This window comes from Poecilia mexicana, unplaced genomic scaffold (genome assembly GCF_051168715.1).
Source record: "Poecilia mexicana isolate PSO_F unplaced genomic scaffold, ASM5116871v1 scaffold_20, whole genome shotgun sequence".
Taxonomy (NCBI): domain Eukaryota; kingdom Metazoa; phylum Chordata; class Actinopteri; order Cyprinodontiformes; family Poeciliidae; genus Poecilia; species Poecilia mexicana.
Window position 1 is genome coordinate 7,168,062 of NW_028263389.1, and position 16,864 is coordinate 7,184,925.

General features: G+C 37.4%; 2 protein-coding genes across 3 annotated transcripts; both read left to right on the forward strand.

Moving 5' to 3' along the window:
* The first annotated feature begins 647 nt into the window (after positions 1 to 647).
* LOC106912747 (B-cell receptor CD22-like) lies at positions 648 to 9,561 on the forward strand. 2 transcript variants are annotated; one of them, XM_088001553.1, is made up of 11 exons: positions 648 to 1,484; positions 1,642 to 1,723; positions 1,944 to 1,983; positions 2,074 to 3,702; positions 3,901 to 3,994; positions 4,206 to 4,562; positions 5,947 to 6,246; positions 6,321 to 6,593; positions 6,688 to 6,763; positions 7,485 to 7,524; positions 7,620 to 9,561. In XM_088001553.1, the coding sequence occupies exons 5-11, from the start codon at positions 3,952 to 3,954 to the stop codon at positions 7,818 to 7,820; spliced, it is 1,290 nt and encodes a 429-aa protein (XP_087857679.1). In that variant the 5' UTR covers positions 648 to 1,484; positions 1,642 to 1,723; positions 1,944 to 1,983; positions 2,074 to 3,702; positions 3,901 to 3,951; the 3' UTR covers positions 7,821 to 9,561. The 2 variants fall into 2 exon arrangements, with proteins under 2 accessions (XP_087857679.1, XP_087857678.1); XM_088001552.1 differs by lacking the exon at positions 648 to 1,484 and having other exon boundaries at positions 1,492 to 1,983.
* A 1,170-nt stretch (positions 9,562 to 10,731) lies between these two features.
* On the forward strand, positions 10,732 to 15,903 carry LOC106907551 (B-cell receptor CD22-like). The gene is made up of 8 exons (XM_014973325.2): positions 10,732 to 10,842; positions 10,976 to 11,066; positions 11,268 to 11,636; positions 12,247 to 12,546; positions 12,621 to 12,878; positions 13,104 to 13,179; positions 13,425 to 13,464; positions 13,565 to 15,903. The coding sequence occupies exons 1-8, from the start codon at positions 10,732 to 10,734 to the stop codon at positions 13,799 to 13,801; spliced, it is 1,482 nt and encodes a 493-aa protein (XP_014828811.2). The 3' UTR covers positions 13,802 to 15,903.
* The last annotated feature ends 961 nt before the right edge of the window (positions 15,904 to 16,864 follow it).

Sequence of the window (16,864 nt, forward strand, 5' to 3'; positions counted from 1 at the left end):
AAATAAACAAATCTCCATTTTTTTTAGTGCATAATGTCTCTAAATTAGTCAAAGTGAGTTTAAGTCATTGCTGTCTCAGCCTTACTGGATGTCAAGTTATAGTCCATAAATGATACGGCAAGTAATAAAAAGTCACATTTAACATCATACAACAATGCAAATATTGTAAAAATTAATTACAAACATTTCTTAATGGGCACCACAAAATCTGCAAAAAACAAACAAAAAAAAACCCCAACAAAAACACAAACAATCACAAAACCCAGGAGGAACAGCTATTTATTAATATTTTAACTGTTTAATTGGTTTTATCAATACATTCTGGCACAACCGGCCCTTTATGAGCATTAGGATTTTTGATGTAACCCAAGATGAAAATGAGTTCTACACCCCTGGTCGAGTGTATTTGCAAAGAACTGGTGTGTAAAATTTGACCACAGCTCATACAAAAGCAACATTAGATTAGAAACATTATAAAGCAGCTAACAAATACAAATGTGTAAATATACCTAATGTTTAACAATAGTATTAAACAGCAGTAAATATACTTTACTGCTGTCCTTCTTTTGTTTTGTTTGCATATAACTTTGTTTATGCTTTTATTACTCTATGTTCAATACAATCAAACTACTAATGGGACTATGTAGGCTTTTCTCTGTGCTGTTATGTATTTGTAACTCTAACTTATATAGGAATAAGAGCTCTTGGGAGCCTCCTTGTGGGCTGATAAATCTATGCAGCAGATTTGCAGCAAATCATATTTGGATCCATTTACTGTCGAACTCTTCTCATCAGTTCTTTTTTCTCTTTTTTTTTTGTCATTTCATGTATTGTTATTCCCAGATTCTCCTTGGAGTCCCAGCATTAATGTTCCCTCTGACCTGAAGGAGCATCAGTCTGTCACTGTAACCTGCTCAGCTTTCACTCCCTGTCCACACTCACCTCCTGAACTCACCTGGAATCTCCAACAAGACTCTCTCAGACAAACAGAGAAAAACACAGATGGAACCTTTACAACTAAAATCCAGGAGAACATCACTCTGTCAGACACACATGATGGATACAACATCAGATGTTCTGCCAGATATCCTGTGATTGGAGGAAACAAGACAGCAGAGACAGAAGTGACTCTCAGTGTTTCATGTAAGTGATCCTGTCAGCAGGTCATGGTTCAGCTGTTTGTGATCAATAAAGTTCATGTGTCTCATTTTCCTCAGATGCTCCTAGAAACACCTCAGCATCCATCAGTCCATCAGGTTTGGTGTCAGCAGGTAGCTGGGTGGAGCTGAGCTGCTCCAGCAGAGCCAAACCTCCACCCAGATTCACCTGGTTCTGGATCAGTAAACATGGAGCCGTTAATGTGTCTGTGGGGCCGGTTTACAATCTCCAGATGACCAACATGACAAATAAAGAAAGTTATTTTTGTGTGGCTGCAAATATTCTTGGCAATCAGACATCATCATGGATTCACTTGAAAAATAAAGGTAACATCTGAGTTTCATTTCTGTTTATTTCTGCTTCTCCATATCACTGTAACCTTCATAAAGATGGAGTGTTTTATATTTCACAGTACGGTCCACACTGTCCTATACTGCTGTACTTTATTTGTTATCGGTTTGTTATTGTGTTTCACTTTCCAAGAAACGGGGATTCAGACAGTTCTTGCTTCAGTTGTTTTGCTGTTCATTTACCTCGCGTTCATCTCCTTGGTTTCCTCAGTTTGGTGAGTATAAACAAGAGGCTTCCTCATGTGTAGTTGTAGGTGCCCAGCCTGTGGTGCCCTGGGCAGAGTTCTCCACCACATTTACATGTACAGTAGTTCAGATGCAAGGACATGTGTCAGTAAAAAAAAAAAGAAAAAAAAAGAAAAGTCAGGCTGTTAAAATAAATAAATAAATAAATAACATCAGAATTATTCTGATAACTCTCTAATATTTTTCCAGTTTCTTCAAGTCCAAACATCGAACTCCCCAACAAACTCAGGTGGGTAAATGGGATTAAACCTGTACGTTACATTTGACACCATCAGCACAAAGTGAAATATTTATGTACTTTTTTTGTTTTTCTCCATAGGCTGAACCAGATGAGGATGTTACAGTTCAAATGCCTCCTGATAAAACTGAAGAACTCGATTACGAGGACATGAACTTTTTCCAGAGACGATCAGAAGCTTTCTATGCCTCTATGAAGGACAGAGGACAGGAGGACGCAGTCTACGCCCAGGTCAAAAAGTCCAGGCCAAGAAACTCCTCAGTGCGGACTGTTGACAGTTCGGAGGATATTTACATTGAAATGAAGCAGCAATAACTGCTGTTGTGTGATCACAGAAATGTACTTTTTTGTCTTTACATTATGTAAATGTAATGTATTAGAAATTGACTTTTAATCTATTAGATCATTTTTATTTCTGATATCACAAGAACACAAAAACTCCACTGATAATTCTGGTGAAAATTCTTTTTTTTTTTTTCTGCCTTTAAGGTTCAAAAGACAAAAGAACTGAACTCCTGAGTTGCATGGTGGTTGGACTTTCCTATCACGTCAATTCTTATAATACTAGCATAAAATTGCTTGAGCAGATGAATGCGGCGCCTTCAAAGATCTGTAAAATGTCCCCAAGGATCAACCAGACTTATGCAGCTGCTCGACTCTCTTCCTGATGACTTGGGCTGATTGCTTTAGACTTTCCCATCATGTCAAACAAGAAGTCAAAATGTTTCAAGTTAACCCTTTCAGTTAACCCTATGAGGAGTGCGTGGAAGGAAACCCAAATGGTTTGATCCCAGTCACACGTTTTAAAAGACTGTTATTCCTGACACTGACTAAATGTGTGAAAGTTTTTAATTCGGGGAAAGTTGCAAAAAAAAAAAAAAAAAAAAAAAAACGCTCTCGCTAAGTTATCTGGAATTTAGCAAATCATAATAATTTTGGTAATTCTAACGAAGCTAAAGCAGGAAATGTTTGCTCAGATTTAATTTCAGTACCTGAGAAAAAAATGTGTTATGTCTCATTATTCAATGTGTGTAAATATCTGGTTTGAACTATGTAAATATATATTTATATACTGGATCTTTAGATAATGACCTTGCTAACCATTGTATCTTGATGCCTCTCCTTTTGATGCACACAAGTTCTGACTTTTTAATCATATTCCACGAGTTCATTCTAAAACAAGCAAATATAGGGTTGTTAAATAAAAATAAAAGTTAGTCAGTTTTTATGTGCTTCAGCTATTTCTTTATCCTGTGATCCAATTGAAGCTTGGATCACAACTATAAACGCTGAGTGAAGGAGGATTGCTCCCATTCTGTGTCTCGCCAACCTTGATTTTGAAGTATGTCTGAAACTTTGCTCGTTCTTTGACAAAAAGTTCCTGCGATGTAAAATGTGCTTACCACTTACCGGTGCACTGCTAAACTCAAAACATATTTTACTAATATAATGCAGTTGCGTGACAAGACTTTCAAACCTGTTCTGCAAATTTCACATGTATATATTCAGTTGGGTTTTAGCAGACCGTTGCGAAATCTGTTTGGTCATGCCCACCCAGATAAGATGATCTCTTTACACAATAAAGAATGTTAAAAGCAGGTTTCCCACGGCAAAATCTTTTGGACAGAAGACGGTCATTCATCCGCTGACTGACTTCATAAAATGGCTTGATTTAAAAGAAAATTTTGACTTTGCATTCAGATTTATTTGGTAAGAAAATGTTTGCTGTGTTTAACTTTTTGGAGATAAAATCATGTTTTTAGATTAATAGACTACATGGAGGTTCTCTCAAAATGCAACAGTGCATTTTTTTAAAGTGTTACATAAACATTGCTTTAAAGAAACCTAATTATTTTGTGTCTATTATTATGTGTCTAATTGACTTGTTTTCATCATGTTTTCATCTAGTCTGCAGGACGACAAAGGATATTCAGTGTCATAGCAGCGCTGTCTGGGAATATGTCGACAGCCAAAGTGTTACTGAGTCTCGTCTTTCTTCCAAGTGAGCCGTTTGTTCTCTTTCTTTCATCCATCCATCCATTTTCTTACACCCTTATCCCGTCGGGGTTTGGAGGGGGGCTGGTGCCTGTCGGGGTACGCCCTGGACGGGGCACCAGCCCGTCACAGTCTCTTTCTTTCAGTTGTGGTTAATAACTTATCTTTGTAGGAAGATTATGTTTCACTTAATGTTCACCGTGAGTTTGTTTTAACAGGTGTTTCGGCAGTTTGTCTTCCTCAACAAGAAGGAGTCTCCAGTACCACACCAATCCAGAATGAGGCACTCAGCGGATCTTGTTTGCAAGTCCCGTGTAGCTTTAAGGAGCAAAATGGATTTTCTTCCATAGGAAAACGTGCGGGAGTGTGGATTAAAAGCGGAAACAGTCTATTCTCAACGAGTCAGGGAGTTAACAAATATCCAATAGAAATTACTGGAGACCTGGACCAATTCAAATGCACCACTCTGTTTTCCAACGTAAACACAAAACTTGCGGGGAAGTACTTCTTAAGACTTGACAACAAAAAGAGCATGGCAACAGCTTGTGCAGAACCACTGCAGGTAACCGTGAGAGGCAAGTGTCTTATCTGTCATAAAGTATTTATTCAACACTGAAATCAGGTACTGCTTTGCATAGTTCCCTTATACAAGGTTCCTGGTCATGGTTGTGCCAGAAAAAAAACACACACACACACACACACACGCACACCCCCACACACACACACGCACACACACACCCCTACACACACACACACACACACACACACACGCACACACACACACACACACACACACACAGACACACAAACACTTTCTTAGTCTTTACATTCACAGGCATGTAGGGCAAGGCAAAATTATTTACACAACACAAGTATGGACCAGTGGTTTTCAAACATTTTCTGGACCCGCCTATAGATTACAAATAGCTGTCTGGTTGAACAACGTTTGTGAGGTGTGAGGTGGGGGGAAGGGGGGAGGGGATTCTTAGAGACTCCCTGTCTCTAAGAATGAGCGGGGTGGGGGGGAAATCGACTTCTTTTGGGGGCAAAATGAATGTACATAGCTGGACATAGAGGACAACATCGGTAGCCTACAGGCAACTTGTTAAGCTTAAGGTGACGTATTGATATTAGCTAGTCATCCAACAGCTTTACTCAACTCAGTCGGTTAGTTTGGGGGAAAAACTGTGAAAAGTTCTTTGCGTTTTTCTGGTTTGCTACCATGATTCTAACACACCTGTAGCAGCAGCAGGTCTCCTTCACAGGTGTAAACCCAGCGCGAGCGTCGTAGCACTCATGTTGCGTTTAAAGGCGGCTCGGAAAAACAGGTTACCACATGTTAACAACGGATGAAACCGTTTCAACTGCTGATAAAAGTGACAGAGGACACAGATATGGGAAGTGTGGAAGCCCCTATTGTATCAAATTGACACAGGAATTGTCCATTCTAAGGTAAAAACCGAGCGCATACAGCGTTCATGTTTTTTTATTTTTTTTCCATCCATCTAGATGGCTTCCCGCGCTAAAAGCCTGGCATAAAAGAAACATATTTTATATCACAAATTTCGATGTGTACCGGATTATATGCCAGCACTCTCTGTGATTTGCTGGTTAATATGTCCAAGATCCACAGCAGTATCGGATCATGATAAAGTACATTAGCATATATGATAGAACATCTTGGACTAATTTATAATTTAGGTTAGATTCAGGGTTAGGTTGTAGGGCAGTGGACAACGAGGGATGATACTTGGGAAGGTTTAATGTATTTTCTTTGTTCTAAAGTTATTGTTGTGAATCTGATACTTTCAGACCAAATTTAGTGCAGTGTAATGAACACTGATTCAAATGCTACATTGCACAGCCTATGTACAAAGTCTATGCTCAATGTTTGATATTAATTATTAATTATTTTACCGTGTTCTGTTATTAAAAATGTATATAAATGTGGAATTACAGATTCTCCTTGGAGTCCCAGCATTAATGTTCCCTCTGACCTGAAGGAGCATCAGTCTGTCACTGTAACCTGCTCAGCTTTCACTCCCTGTCCACACTCACCTCCTCAACTCACCTGGAATCTCCAACAAGACTCTCTCAGACAAACAGAGAAAAACACAGATGGAACCTTTACAACTAAAATCCAGGAGACCATCACTCTGTCAGACACACATGATGGATACAACATTAGCTGTTCTGCCAGATATCCTGTGATTGGAGGAAACAAGACAGCAGGGACAGAAATGACTCTCAGTGTTTCATGTAAGTGATCCTGTCAGCAGGTCATGGTTCAGCTGTTTGTGATCAATAAAGTTCATGTGTCTCATTTTCCTCAGATGCTCCTAAAGACACCTCAGCATCCATCAGTCCATCAGGTTTGGTGTCAGCAGGTAGCTGGGTGGAGCTGAGCTGCTCCAGCAGAGCCAAACCTCCACCCAGATTCACCTGGTTCTGGATCAGCAAACATGGAGCCACTAACGTGTCTGTGGGACCGGCTTACAGCTTCAATGCCTCTGAGGGAGGAGAGTTTTACTGTGAGGCTTCAAATGACCTGGGTCAAACCAACTCATCTGTGATCCTCCTTTCGATTAAAGCTGGTTTGATAAATGGTATTCAAAACTGTATGTCATGTGCTTTACTACAATGGTTATTTATTCAACACATGCTTTTCAAGTAACAATTATTTTTTTCTTCTGGGGACAGGGAATTTAAAGTTTTTAATTCCACTTCTGGCTTTGATCAGTATCTCTGTGCTCATCTGTCTGCTGATCTCTGTTTGGTGAGTATGAATGTTTTATTTATTTTTCTTTTTTTTTTTTGAGATGCATGGGATGGTTAAGATGATCTGCTCGGTAAAGTCAAACAAATATGTGCATCACATTTTTTCAGAATAACCAAAAAAAATAAAACATAAATAAACAGCTGGGGAAAATTGATATGGCATTCAGCAGGGCTAACAAGAACATAAAATTAGTAACTTATCAAACAATAAAACAAACACAGTAAGTCGTCAAAATGCAAACCCAGGATCCTGACAGTATGTATGACAACCTCACATTTTTGCACAACTCTTGGCAAATCAGTTTTTGTAGATCTTTCTGAAGAATCACATTTCACTTCTTTTTATACCAAACGCGTTATGTTTTACTTGAGGAAACTGATTTGAGTGACTTTATCTCGTCACTCATCAGCACAAGCTTTCATTCATTTACACCGAAATTCAGAATACAAATGTACCTCTGTCAAAGATGCATTTGAGAGAGAAATACAAATGTATTGCACTATTTATTATTTCGTATTGTATTTACACCTCTTGCTGTGTCCTTCAGTCGCCTGTTAGTTTGGTCTGCAGACTTTTTCAACTGGATTTTAATCTGATCTTATTTTCACAAAGTTCATCTTTTAAAGCCCATTTCAGACTTGACTCTCCTAATCTCTGTCTCTGTGTTGTCCTCTGAGGCACAGCAGAAATATTCTGACCCCTCTCTAATGTCTTGCAGGTGCTTTAAGTCCAAACGTTCAACTCCACAAAAGACTCAGGTGGGGAAACATTCAACACTGCACTGAGTTTTCATACGGATCTTTGTGACAGCATCAAAATGAACAATACAATTTTTTTTTTTTTTTTCCCACAGAGTCAAACTGGTGAAGTGGTTTATGCTGAAAAAGGAGCCAATAAACCAGAAGAAGCACTCCAATACGTGGAAGTAAACTTCTTTAAGAAAAAACCCGAAGCTCCTTCTGACTCAGTGCAGGAAAGCGGACAGGAGGAGACGGTGTACGCACAGGTCAAAGCGCCGGACGCAGGAAACGGAAAACATTCCATAGATTCATGAGGCAAACCATTTGGAAAGTGTGTGTCATGTTACACCCGGCCACGGTACTGACAATCAAACATGGGGTGGGGGTAGTGTGAGGGTTTGCAGCTGCTTTCTTCCTTTTTTTTTTTTTATTTTAAGGATTTTTTTTTTTGTTTGTTTGTTTTTGGTGGCCTTTGTTTTTGAGCAACTACAGTCTATCATATCTTATACTTAACTAAAAGTATGGGGCGTGTCCTTCAGGCAGAGTGTAGAAAGAGCCTGGTAATCCCTTTCGGTAAATGTTTTCTTCCTAATTTTTGAAAGCGGAAATTCGGCATAATCCTCCATTGTTGTGACTCGGACTTATTTCCGCACTGTACGTCCAAAAAGCCAGCATTGCCGTGGTAACAGAATGAGGCATGACATAAGGCGTGCAGCTAACGGGAACTAGCTAGAGCTTTGCTCATGACAGGCTGCTGCCTAATCCTCTGTGCTGCGTGGGAGGAGATTATTCCCTTCAATAGTTTTTTTTTTTTTTTTTTTTTTAACAATAGGTACTTCCTCATGTGAAGCTGCCCCTGGTATAGACCCTGTCTGAGCTCTTAGATAGAGGAGAAATGTTGTAAGCAGGTTGCGAAATTTGAGAGAAAAAGAGGCGAGACAGAGCTGCTGTTTCTGTTAAAGAACTTCATTGAAGTCAATTAATTCAGATTGTTTTGTTGTTGTTGTTTTTTTTTTTACTTATTTTGCAGGTTTCACCATTTCAGCTTAAGAAATCTTACAGTAAATCCTATTGGCCAGACAGATCTGTGTCATCACTGTTTCATTACAAATATTTTTTTAAGTGTTCAAATTTCAGAGGGAATTTCTTTCTTTCCTCACCCAATAAACCACTAATTCAAACTGAAAACTTAGCCGAGTTGCAGCTAAGTTTGCAACTCGGCAAACTATATAATTCTTAAAATAGGAACAAATTTTCCCCACACTCCAAAATTCTTAGTTTGTTCATGTTACTCAGAGGTCTGGTGCTCTGCAGAAGAACAAGTGGGCCATAAAAAGTACCAGTGTTGTTACTATATTAGAAACATTGGAGAAGCCTCCACCGCCTCAAACAAACCTAATAGAAACAGAGAGGTTTTTACCTGTTGTGTGTTTGTCTCCATCTGGATTCTGTCCTTCATGTCATGAGTTGACTGGTTGATTGTTCTTTCCTCAGTACTCAGTGGCTTGTACTGTTTTCATTCTGCAAAATTATTTGTGTGAAAGGTTGTTTTTCAGTTTTAGCAGCGCCTCTTTATGCATAAATGCTAACAATCATTTAAGATTTCTAATTTGTTGCTTTGAGAAGAAAACATTTACCAAATGCATATCACAGGGATTATCAGTCTCTTTCTGTCATGATGCTGCACTCTGCCTGAAGGGCGCGCCCCGTACTTTTGGTTAAGTATAAGATATGATAGACTGTAGTTGCATGTCTTCTCCCTTGCTCAATAACAAAGGCCACCAAAAAAGGCTTGAACTTGAATCTTACTACTCGAGCACATTTTTGATATTGTACATCTGAAAATCCATGTTACGTTTCTATGTCTGTAATGGAAACAAATGTTCTCCAATGTCTGTCAGAGTTAGCTTTTTCTCATGGTTGCAATTGTTTTTAATCTTTCACCCATTATTTATGTTGAAACAAATTTCTGTGAAATGGCTGTTTTTGTATTTTTTAAAGTTATTATTTGTCACTTTCTTGCTATTTAGATTACAAAAAATGAAATACTCAAGAGCTTTGAATGTTGTCCCCTTTTTGCTTCTCAAGAAAACAGTTTAAACAGATTAAAACCATGACTGAACATATTGTCATACAGAATTACTTTATGGACGTAGCACAGTGTGTAAGTCTGCACTGTCTTCTCATCTTCTATCAGTTTTTCTCCAGAATATTTTGTTGGTGACGTTTCACTACTAACAATAAAGTTTAGTTCTTTCCTCATGAACTGTCAGATCGATTATGAGTTCACTTCGATCCCATGTATTCAGTCAAACCTGAAACATGGAAAGTTTTAAGACTTAAAGTGGTTCAAGTCTGTATCGTAAAAGCTTGATGGTTTAGATATTATTTGCATGTGACTGTATTTCACTTGTCTGTCTGAGAGAAGTGGTCAGAGGTATGTCATGTCATGTTGCAGACAAAAAGTTGTGAAAAACTATGAAATAGAAGCAGAAAAGGGAAGTTGGTTGTCTGGTTTCGCTACGTCCTCTTTGTGACGACCGCTCTAGTTTTCCTGGTTGAAGTCTCTTGATCGTATTGACTGCAATTTTAGGTTCTTTCACTTTAAAAAAAAAAAAAAATCATCTCTATTTATATTATTGACAAATAAATATGCTGGTAGTACATCGTCATGACACTTTTTGTAAACGTCATCCTTTGCAGGATTGTGTCATGTTGATGAAACAGGAAAGTAACATCTTCCCTTTTTCTCACAGAACAATAGGAGAACACTGATAACTTAGCATACAGATGTAAGTCTAAGCTAAACATGACCACACAATGACATGCATAGTTAGATATCATCTGCAGTTTGCACGAATTCTAACATTTAAGTCATTGTATGCATGGAAATCATCCGACAACTGGTGGCAAACAAGGATTCTATACAGCAGGTGCATTTCTTACAAGGTAAAATTTGCTCTAGTTTTAATTCTGCACTAAATATTCCTTCAGTGTCTATACTTTTTAACAAAAACAGTGCATAGGTCATCAACTTATGTTGTAAAAATCAATTGGTCATCTCACAGGATGTGCTATTCTCTGCAAAGTTTCAGACATCCTTTGAGCAGACGCTAGGTAGAAAACAATAAGAAAAAACAAAAACTTTTTGTGATTATCTTGATAGAAAATCAACCATGAAGAGTTAGAATAGAAGTTGTCCTGACATCCTATTTCACAAGACGGATGTCAGCAATAGTGACAGTCGCTTTTAAACAGAGAAGCTTGTTTGATCGCCTGCTGTGTGATATTGACCCGATTCACCACAAGATTTTATATTGGAAGTCAAATAATTTGGTAAGAAAATTAAACTTCATTTAACTTTTCCAGCTTAAAATCTGTTTAGCACAGTCTGCTAAAAAATATCTATATACTCTTATTTTCAAAGTTTGATTCAAAACGTTTCTTCTGTTTGTTTTTTGGTATTCAGTTTTGTTTACTGACTCTTCAGAGTCTGATGGCGACTCTGTCTGAGAACATGTTGACAGTCAACATGTTACTGAGTGTCTTCTTTCTTCCAGGTGAGATGTTTGTTTGCTTCTTTTCATTTGGAGAATGTGAGACTTCACATGAATCACTTTAGTCTAAAACTGTTGATTCTGACTTTGCTGAAATGCTCTATAAGTAACATGATGCAGCTGAACTGCAGTTTGTTGATCATGAAGTTTCTCTGCTGACAGATTTTGCTCCACATTATGTTCATCTATAGTCTGTTTTTACAGGTGTTAATGCTGAACGTTGTGGTGGTCAAACAGCGGGCTTTGTCATTAAAACACCAAATCCCATTGAAGCACTGAGTGGATCGTGTTTGCATGTCCCATGTAACTTCATATTTCAATATGGAGAAAACGATTTTAACAATGGAGGAACAGCCTCTGCCGCATGGATTCCAAGTACTAAGAATATTTTTGACATCAGTCAGGGAGTTAATAACCATGAAATAAAAATTGTTGGAAACATAAAACAGAAAAACTGCACCACTGTGTTTTCTGGTATCAAGACAACACAAGAAACCAAATACTTCCTCAGAATCGAGAGAGGTGGATACAAGGCAACAGCTTGTTATACTTCTCTTCAGATAAAAGTTCAAGGTAAGACTTTTACTCTACACACCTTCACAAAGTTATAGAAATAAATTGGTTTCAATTATTTTTTAATTAACATTCACATTATATGTTTGTTTATCTTTTATTGTCTATTTTATATTTACGTAAATTCTGTAATCCAGTATAGTTTGTGGTACATCGAATATCGTTCAGTTCTGAAGGAGGGGAGTCAAATGTTTTTTTTTTTGTTTTTTTTTTTCCTAAAGACAAAGATTTCTGAAGTGTGACCTTGTAACACTTAGTTTTTTCATACTTTATGTCAAACCCAATAGTTATTTTGGTGCTTCTCATAATTTCAGAGCAAATTTAGAGTCAGGTTTCACACATGCGTTTTCGACTCTGTGGTAAATGAGAGTCAAAAATGCAATTTCATTGGCTTACTAGATAATTCTTTTTTATCTTGAGAGATATATATAGAAAATGGTTACCAGACAGTTGTTTAGTTACTACCAGACAGTTGTTTAGTTACTCCCGAGCTTCAAGAAATACAGAAAAAAAAAACTAATTGCATGGAGGCTTTAAATGTTTAAAAGTGTCAAAGTACATTCGGAAATCATTTGAGACTAATTTTTTTACTATTTTTGTGAATCACCAGATTCTCCTTGGAGTCCCAGCATTAATGTTCCCTCTGACCTGAAGGAGCATCAGTCTGTCACTGTAACCTGCTCAGCTTTCACTCCCTGTCCACACTCACCTCCTGAACTCACCTGGACTCTCCAACAAGACTCTCTCAGACAAACAGAGAAAAACACAGATGGAACCTTTACAACTAAAATCCAGGAGAACATCACTCTGTCAGACACACATGATGGATACAACATCAGATGTTCTGCCAGATATCCTGTGATTGGAGGAAGCAAGACAGCAGAGACAGAAGTGACTCTCAGTGTTTCATGTAAGTGATCCTGTCAGCAGGTCATGGTTCAGCTGTTTGTGATCAATAAAGTTCATGTGTCTGATTTTCCTCAGATGCTCCTAGAAACACCTCAGCATCCATCAGTCCATCAGGTTTGGTGTCAGCAAGTAACTGGGTGGAGCTGAGCTGCTCCAGCAGAGCCAAACCTCCACCCAGAATCACCTGGTTCAGGATCAGCAAAGATGGAGCCACTAATGTGTCTGTGGAGCAGGTTTACAGCTTCAACGCCACTGAGGGAGGAGAGTTTTACTGTGTGGCTTCAAATGATCTGGGAAATCAGACATCATCAGTGGTCCAAATTAACATTGAAGGTAATTACTAATTGATATTCAGAACTGTAAGACCAAAGCCATTTGATGATGTCCTTTTCAGTATTGATGTTCAGTGTGTGTCTGTGTGTGTGTGTGTATGTGTGTATTGTTTAAGTACCAAACTGGAAACATTAATTACATTTCTTCTGATGTGCTCTAAAAATAATTTTTACTCCTTTTAAATTGCACATTTGTTTAAACTTTGTTTCTCTTTTCTATGAACAGGGAGTTTTCCGTTTTTGATCGTACTTCTCCCAGTGATTGTTGCCATTGTGCTCATCTGGCTGCTGATCTTGGTTTGGTGAGTGTCATAAACAGATGTATTAATGCTCACACGATGTTGGATGATCTGTGTGCCCTGACATCTTAGTAAATGCCTATTTAATATGTTTTTACACTTGTTTCAGTCTCCTCCATCTTAGCTTCAATCTGATCTGATCTTATTGATCTTGATCCTCCAAAGTCATTCTTGTCCTCCCTCTCAGTTTGTGTTGGTACCTTAAAAAACCAGCAGGCTTATTCTGACAGATCCTAACTGTCTTCCAGGTGGTTCAAATTCAAACATTCATCTTCACAGCACACTCAGGTAGGGACGCGTTCAACGTCCTCGTTTAGCAACGCAGCGAGTTTTCATTTCAAGATTTGTGGCGGCATTTGAAAGAAATCTGCATTTTTGTCCTTCACAGAGTGAAACCGATGAGAACATTTACGTGGAAATGTCAGGCAATAAACAAGATCAGGAACTCTGTTATGAAGAAGTCCACGTCCAAAGGAGAAGAGCTGAAGCTTCTGCTGTCTCACTGCAGGACGGCGGACAGCAGGAGGTAGTTTACGCTCAGGTCAAGGTGTCCGACCCGGCAAACGGCTCGGCACGAACCGTTAACAGTCCGGAGTCTCTCTACGCAGAAGTGAAGACAAAATAACCCAATATGCATAAAGATTATGTGACATTACCTTATGTTCCAGTATTAGATGTAAAAGAATGGAGCAGGCATAAATAAATGTTAAATAAGACAAACGTTGGCAGATATATTTCTGATATTCGACAGAAATGAAATTCACACGAGATGCCATTAGCAGATAGAATAGAAAACTGGCTTAATTTCTAAATGCTTGCCAAAAATGACTGTTTTGATGATGAAAATTTCAAACATGTTTTCCACAGAAAAACTAGTCACACATTTGTTCAGGTGTTGTACTTGATCTTTTCTTGCACACAAACTGTCTTTAAATGTTAATATCTTCTAAACAAACTTGAATCTTCAGGTTTTTTTTCCACAGCTTTTTATTGGCGATTGGCCAATCCATTCTAGCAGTTTTACTGTCTCTAAAACAGATCAGGAGTTTCTTTGGGTATGTTTGGGGAAAATGTTTTGCTTAGAAATCCACATTGTTTCATCTTCAGATTCTGGTCAGAAATGTTCTGGTGCATTTCTCCATTCATTTCTCCTTGAATTATTTAACGTCTTGCTTCTGCCTTTATGTACTGTTATTATTCTTTATTGATCTTTATGACATTTGTTTTACCACCAACTACTTAATTTGTGATGTAATAATTAAAATGCGGGGTTTGTGTTTTGAATGTGCATAATTAGCATAGTTGGGTAACATGATGCATTGTGGTGGGACTATTCAAAGGAAAGAAGAATCTATTTATTTTCTTTGAAAACCTACAGTTGGACTCCAACCAAAAATATTTAAGATTTATGTAAAAAAACAATGTAAAACCTACATATTTGTACATATTAATTTTATGTTAATCATTTTGTTGTGTCACTTCTTCTTTCGACCGCTGTCATCACCAACTCAGTTGAACTGATGTGGCCACAATGACTGGAAAAGTATCAGCTGCACAATTTGTCATCTTTGGCCCACAAATTAACCGGCGCAATAATTTTACTTCATGTTTTGGTTTCAAGAATGTTTGACTGCAATAAAAGAAAAAAAAAACTGTTGCAGTCGATGCCTTCATGCCTATCTGATGATTTGAAACTACATTTTGTATTAATGTGTGAGAAAAATTAACGCATAAATAACTTCACTAAAGCCAGTTAATTCAGTAAAAAGTGAGACACATCCAGTTTTTTAAAACTCCAAAATTATAAAATAAAATTTTATACTTATATTGACTGCCATCATCTCAACAGTTATGTCAGATAATGTTATTATAAGAAGATATTTCTATCTTCTTATTTTTTTAACTTGCAGGTTTCGCCATTTAAATCTCTTGATGTAAACAGAGAGGATTTTTACCTGTTGTGTGTTTGTCTCCATCTGCTGGATTCTCTCCGTCATGTCATGAGTTTATTGGTTGGTTGCTCTTTGCTCAGTACTCAGAAAGCTCTGCATTGTGTCAGTGGTTTGTCCCGGTTTGTTCTGCAAAACTATTTGTATAAAAATAATAATTATTAATGCATAATGATTTTTATGCATTCATTTTTTTTATTTCAAAGCTTAAACTTGAGCATATTAAAAACAGTATATTTCTTTTATGTTTCACCCATTATTTATGTTTAAACAAAGTTCTTTGACATAGCTTTATGTTTTTGTATGTTTTTAAATTAATCTTTCTCACTTTCTTGCTATTTGGATTACGAAAAGTTTTAATGAAATATTCAGGAACTGTGTTGTTCCCTTTCTTTCCCTAAAAAACAGTTTAAACAGGTTAAAACCATGATTGAACATATCGTCATACAGAATTACTTTATGGACGTAGCACAGTGTGTAAGTCTGGAGTGTCTTCTCATCTTCTATCAATTTTTCTCCAAAATATTTTGTTGGTGACGTTTCACTACTAACAATAAAGTTTAGTTCTTTCCTCATGAACTGTCAGATCGATTATGAGTTCACTTAGATCCCATGTATTCAGTCAAACCTGAAACATGGAAAGTTTTAAGACTTAAAGTGGTTCAAGTCTGTATCGTAAAAGCTTGATGGTTTAGATATTATTTGCATGTGACTGTATTTCACTTGTCTGTCTGAGAGAAGTGGTCAGAGGTATGTCATGTCATGTTGCAGACAAAAAGTTGTGAAAAACTATGAAATAGAAGCAGAAAAGGGAAGTTGGTTGTCTGGTTTCGCTACGTCCTCTTTGTGACGACCGCTCTAGTTTTCCTGGTTGAAGTCTCTTGATCGTATTGACTGCAATTTTAGGTTCTTTCACTTTAAAAAAAAAAAAAAATCATCTCTATTTATATTATTGACAAATAAATATGCTGGTAGTACATCGTCATGACACTTTTTGTAAACGTCATCCTTTGCAGGATTGTGTCATGTTGATGAAACAGGAAAGTAACATCTTCCCTTTTTCTCACAGAACAATAGGAGAACACTGATAACTTAGCATACAGATGTAAGTCTAAGCTAAACATGACCACACAATGACATGCATAGTTAGATATCATCTGCAGTTTGCACGAATTCTAACATTTAAGTCAATGTATGCATGGAAATCATCCGACAACTGGTGGCAAACAAGGATTCTATACAGCAGGTGCATTTCTTACAAGGCAAAATTTGCTCTAGTTTTAATTCTGCACTAAATATTCCTTCAGTGTCTATACTTTTTAACAAAAACAGTGCATAGGTCATCAACTTATGTTGTAAAAATCAATTAGTCATCTCACAGGATGTGCTATTCTCTGCAAAGTTTCAGACATCCTTTGAGCAGATGCTAGGTAGAAGAGAAAACAGTTTGTGTCATAATCTTGATAAAAGAAATCAACCATGGAAAATTATAATAGCAGTTGCCCAGACATCCTCTTTCACAAGAAGGATCAGTGCAATAGCCTTATTTTACATGACAGCTACAGAGAAGCTTGTTTGATCTCCTGTTGTCTGACTAAAAACTACCTGAATCACCACAACATTTTATATTGGAAGCCAAATAATTTGGTAAGAAAATTAAACTTCATTTAAGCTTAAAGTCAGTTTGGCATTGTCTGCACTATAAACTCACATTTTCAAGCAAAGTTCGATTCAAGTAT

What these genes read in the sequence shown, in the direction of transcription:
- LOC106912747 (XM_088001553.1), top strand. Translation starts at nt 3,952, where the DNA reads ATGTCGACAGCCAAAGTGTTACTGAGTCTCGTCTTTCTTCCAA. An exon ending in ACTGCAGGTAACCGTGAGAG is followed by an intron (nt 4,563 to 5,946) that starts GCAAGTGTCTTA and finishes GTGGAATTACAG; the next exon opens with ATTCTCCTTGGAGTCCCAGC. An exon ending in CAACTCCACAAAAGACTCAG is followed by an intron (nt 7,525 to 7,619) that starts GTGGGGAAACAT and finishes TTTTTCCCACAG; the next exon opens with AGTCAAACTGGTGAAGTGGT.
- LOC106907551 (XM_014973325.2), top strand. Translation starts at nt 10,732, where the DNA reads ATGTCAGCAATAGTGACAGTCGCTTTTAAACAGAGAAGCTTGTTTGAT. An exon ending in TCTTCAGATAAAAGTTCAAG is followed by an intron (nt 11,637 to 12,246) that starts GTAAGACTTTTA and finishes GTGAATCACCAG; the next exon opens with ATTCTCCTTGGAGTCCCAGC. An exon ending in GGTCCAAATTAACATTGAAG is followed by an intron (nt 12,879 to 13,103) that starts GTAATTACTAAT and finishes TTCTATGAACAG; the next exon opens with GGAGTTTTCCGTTTTTGATC.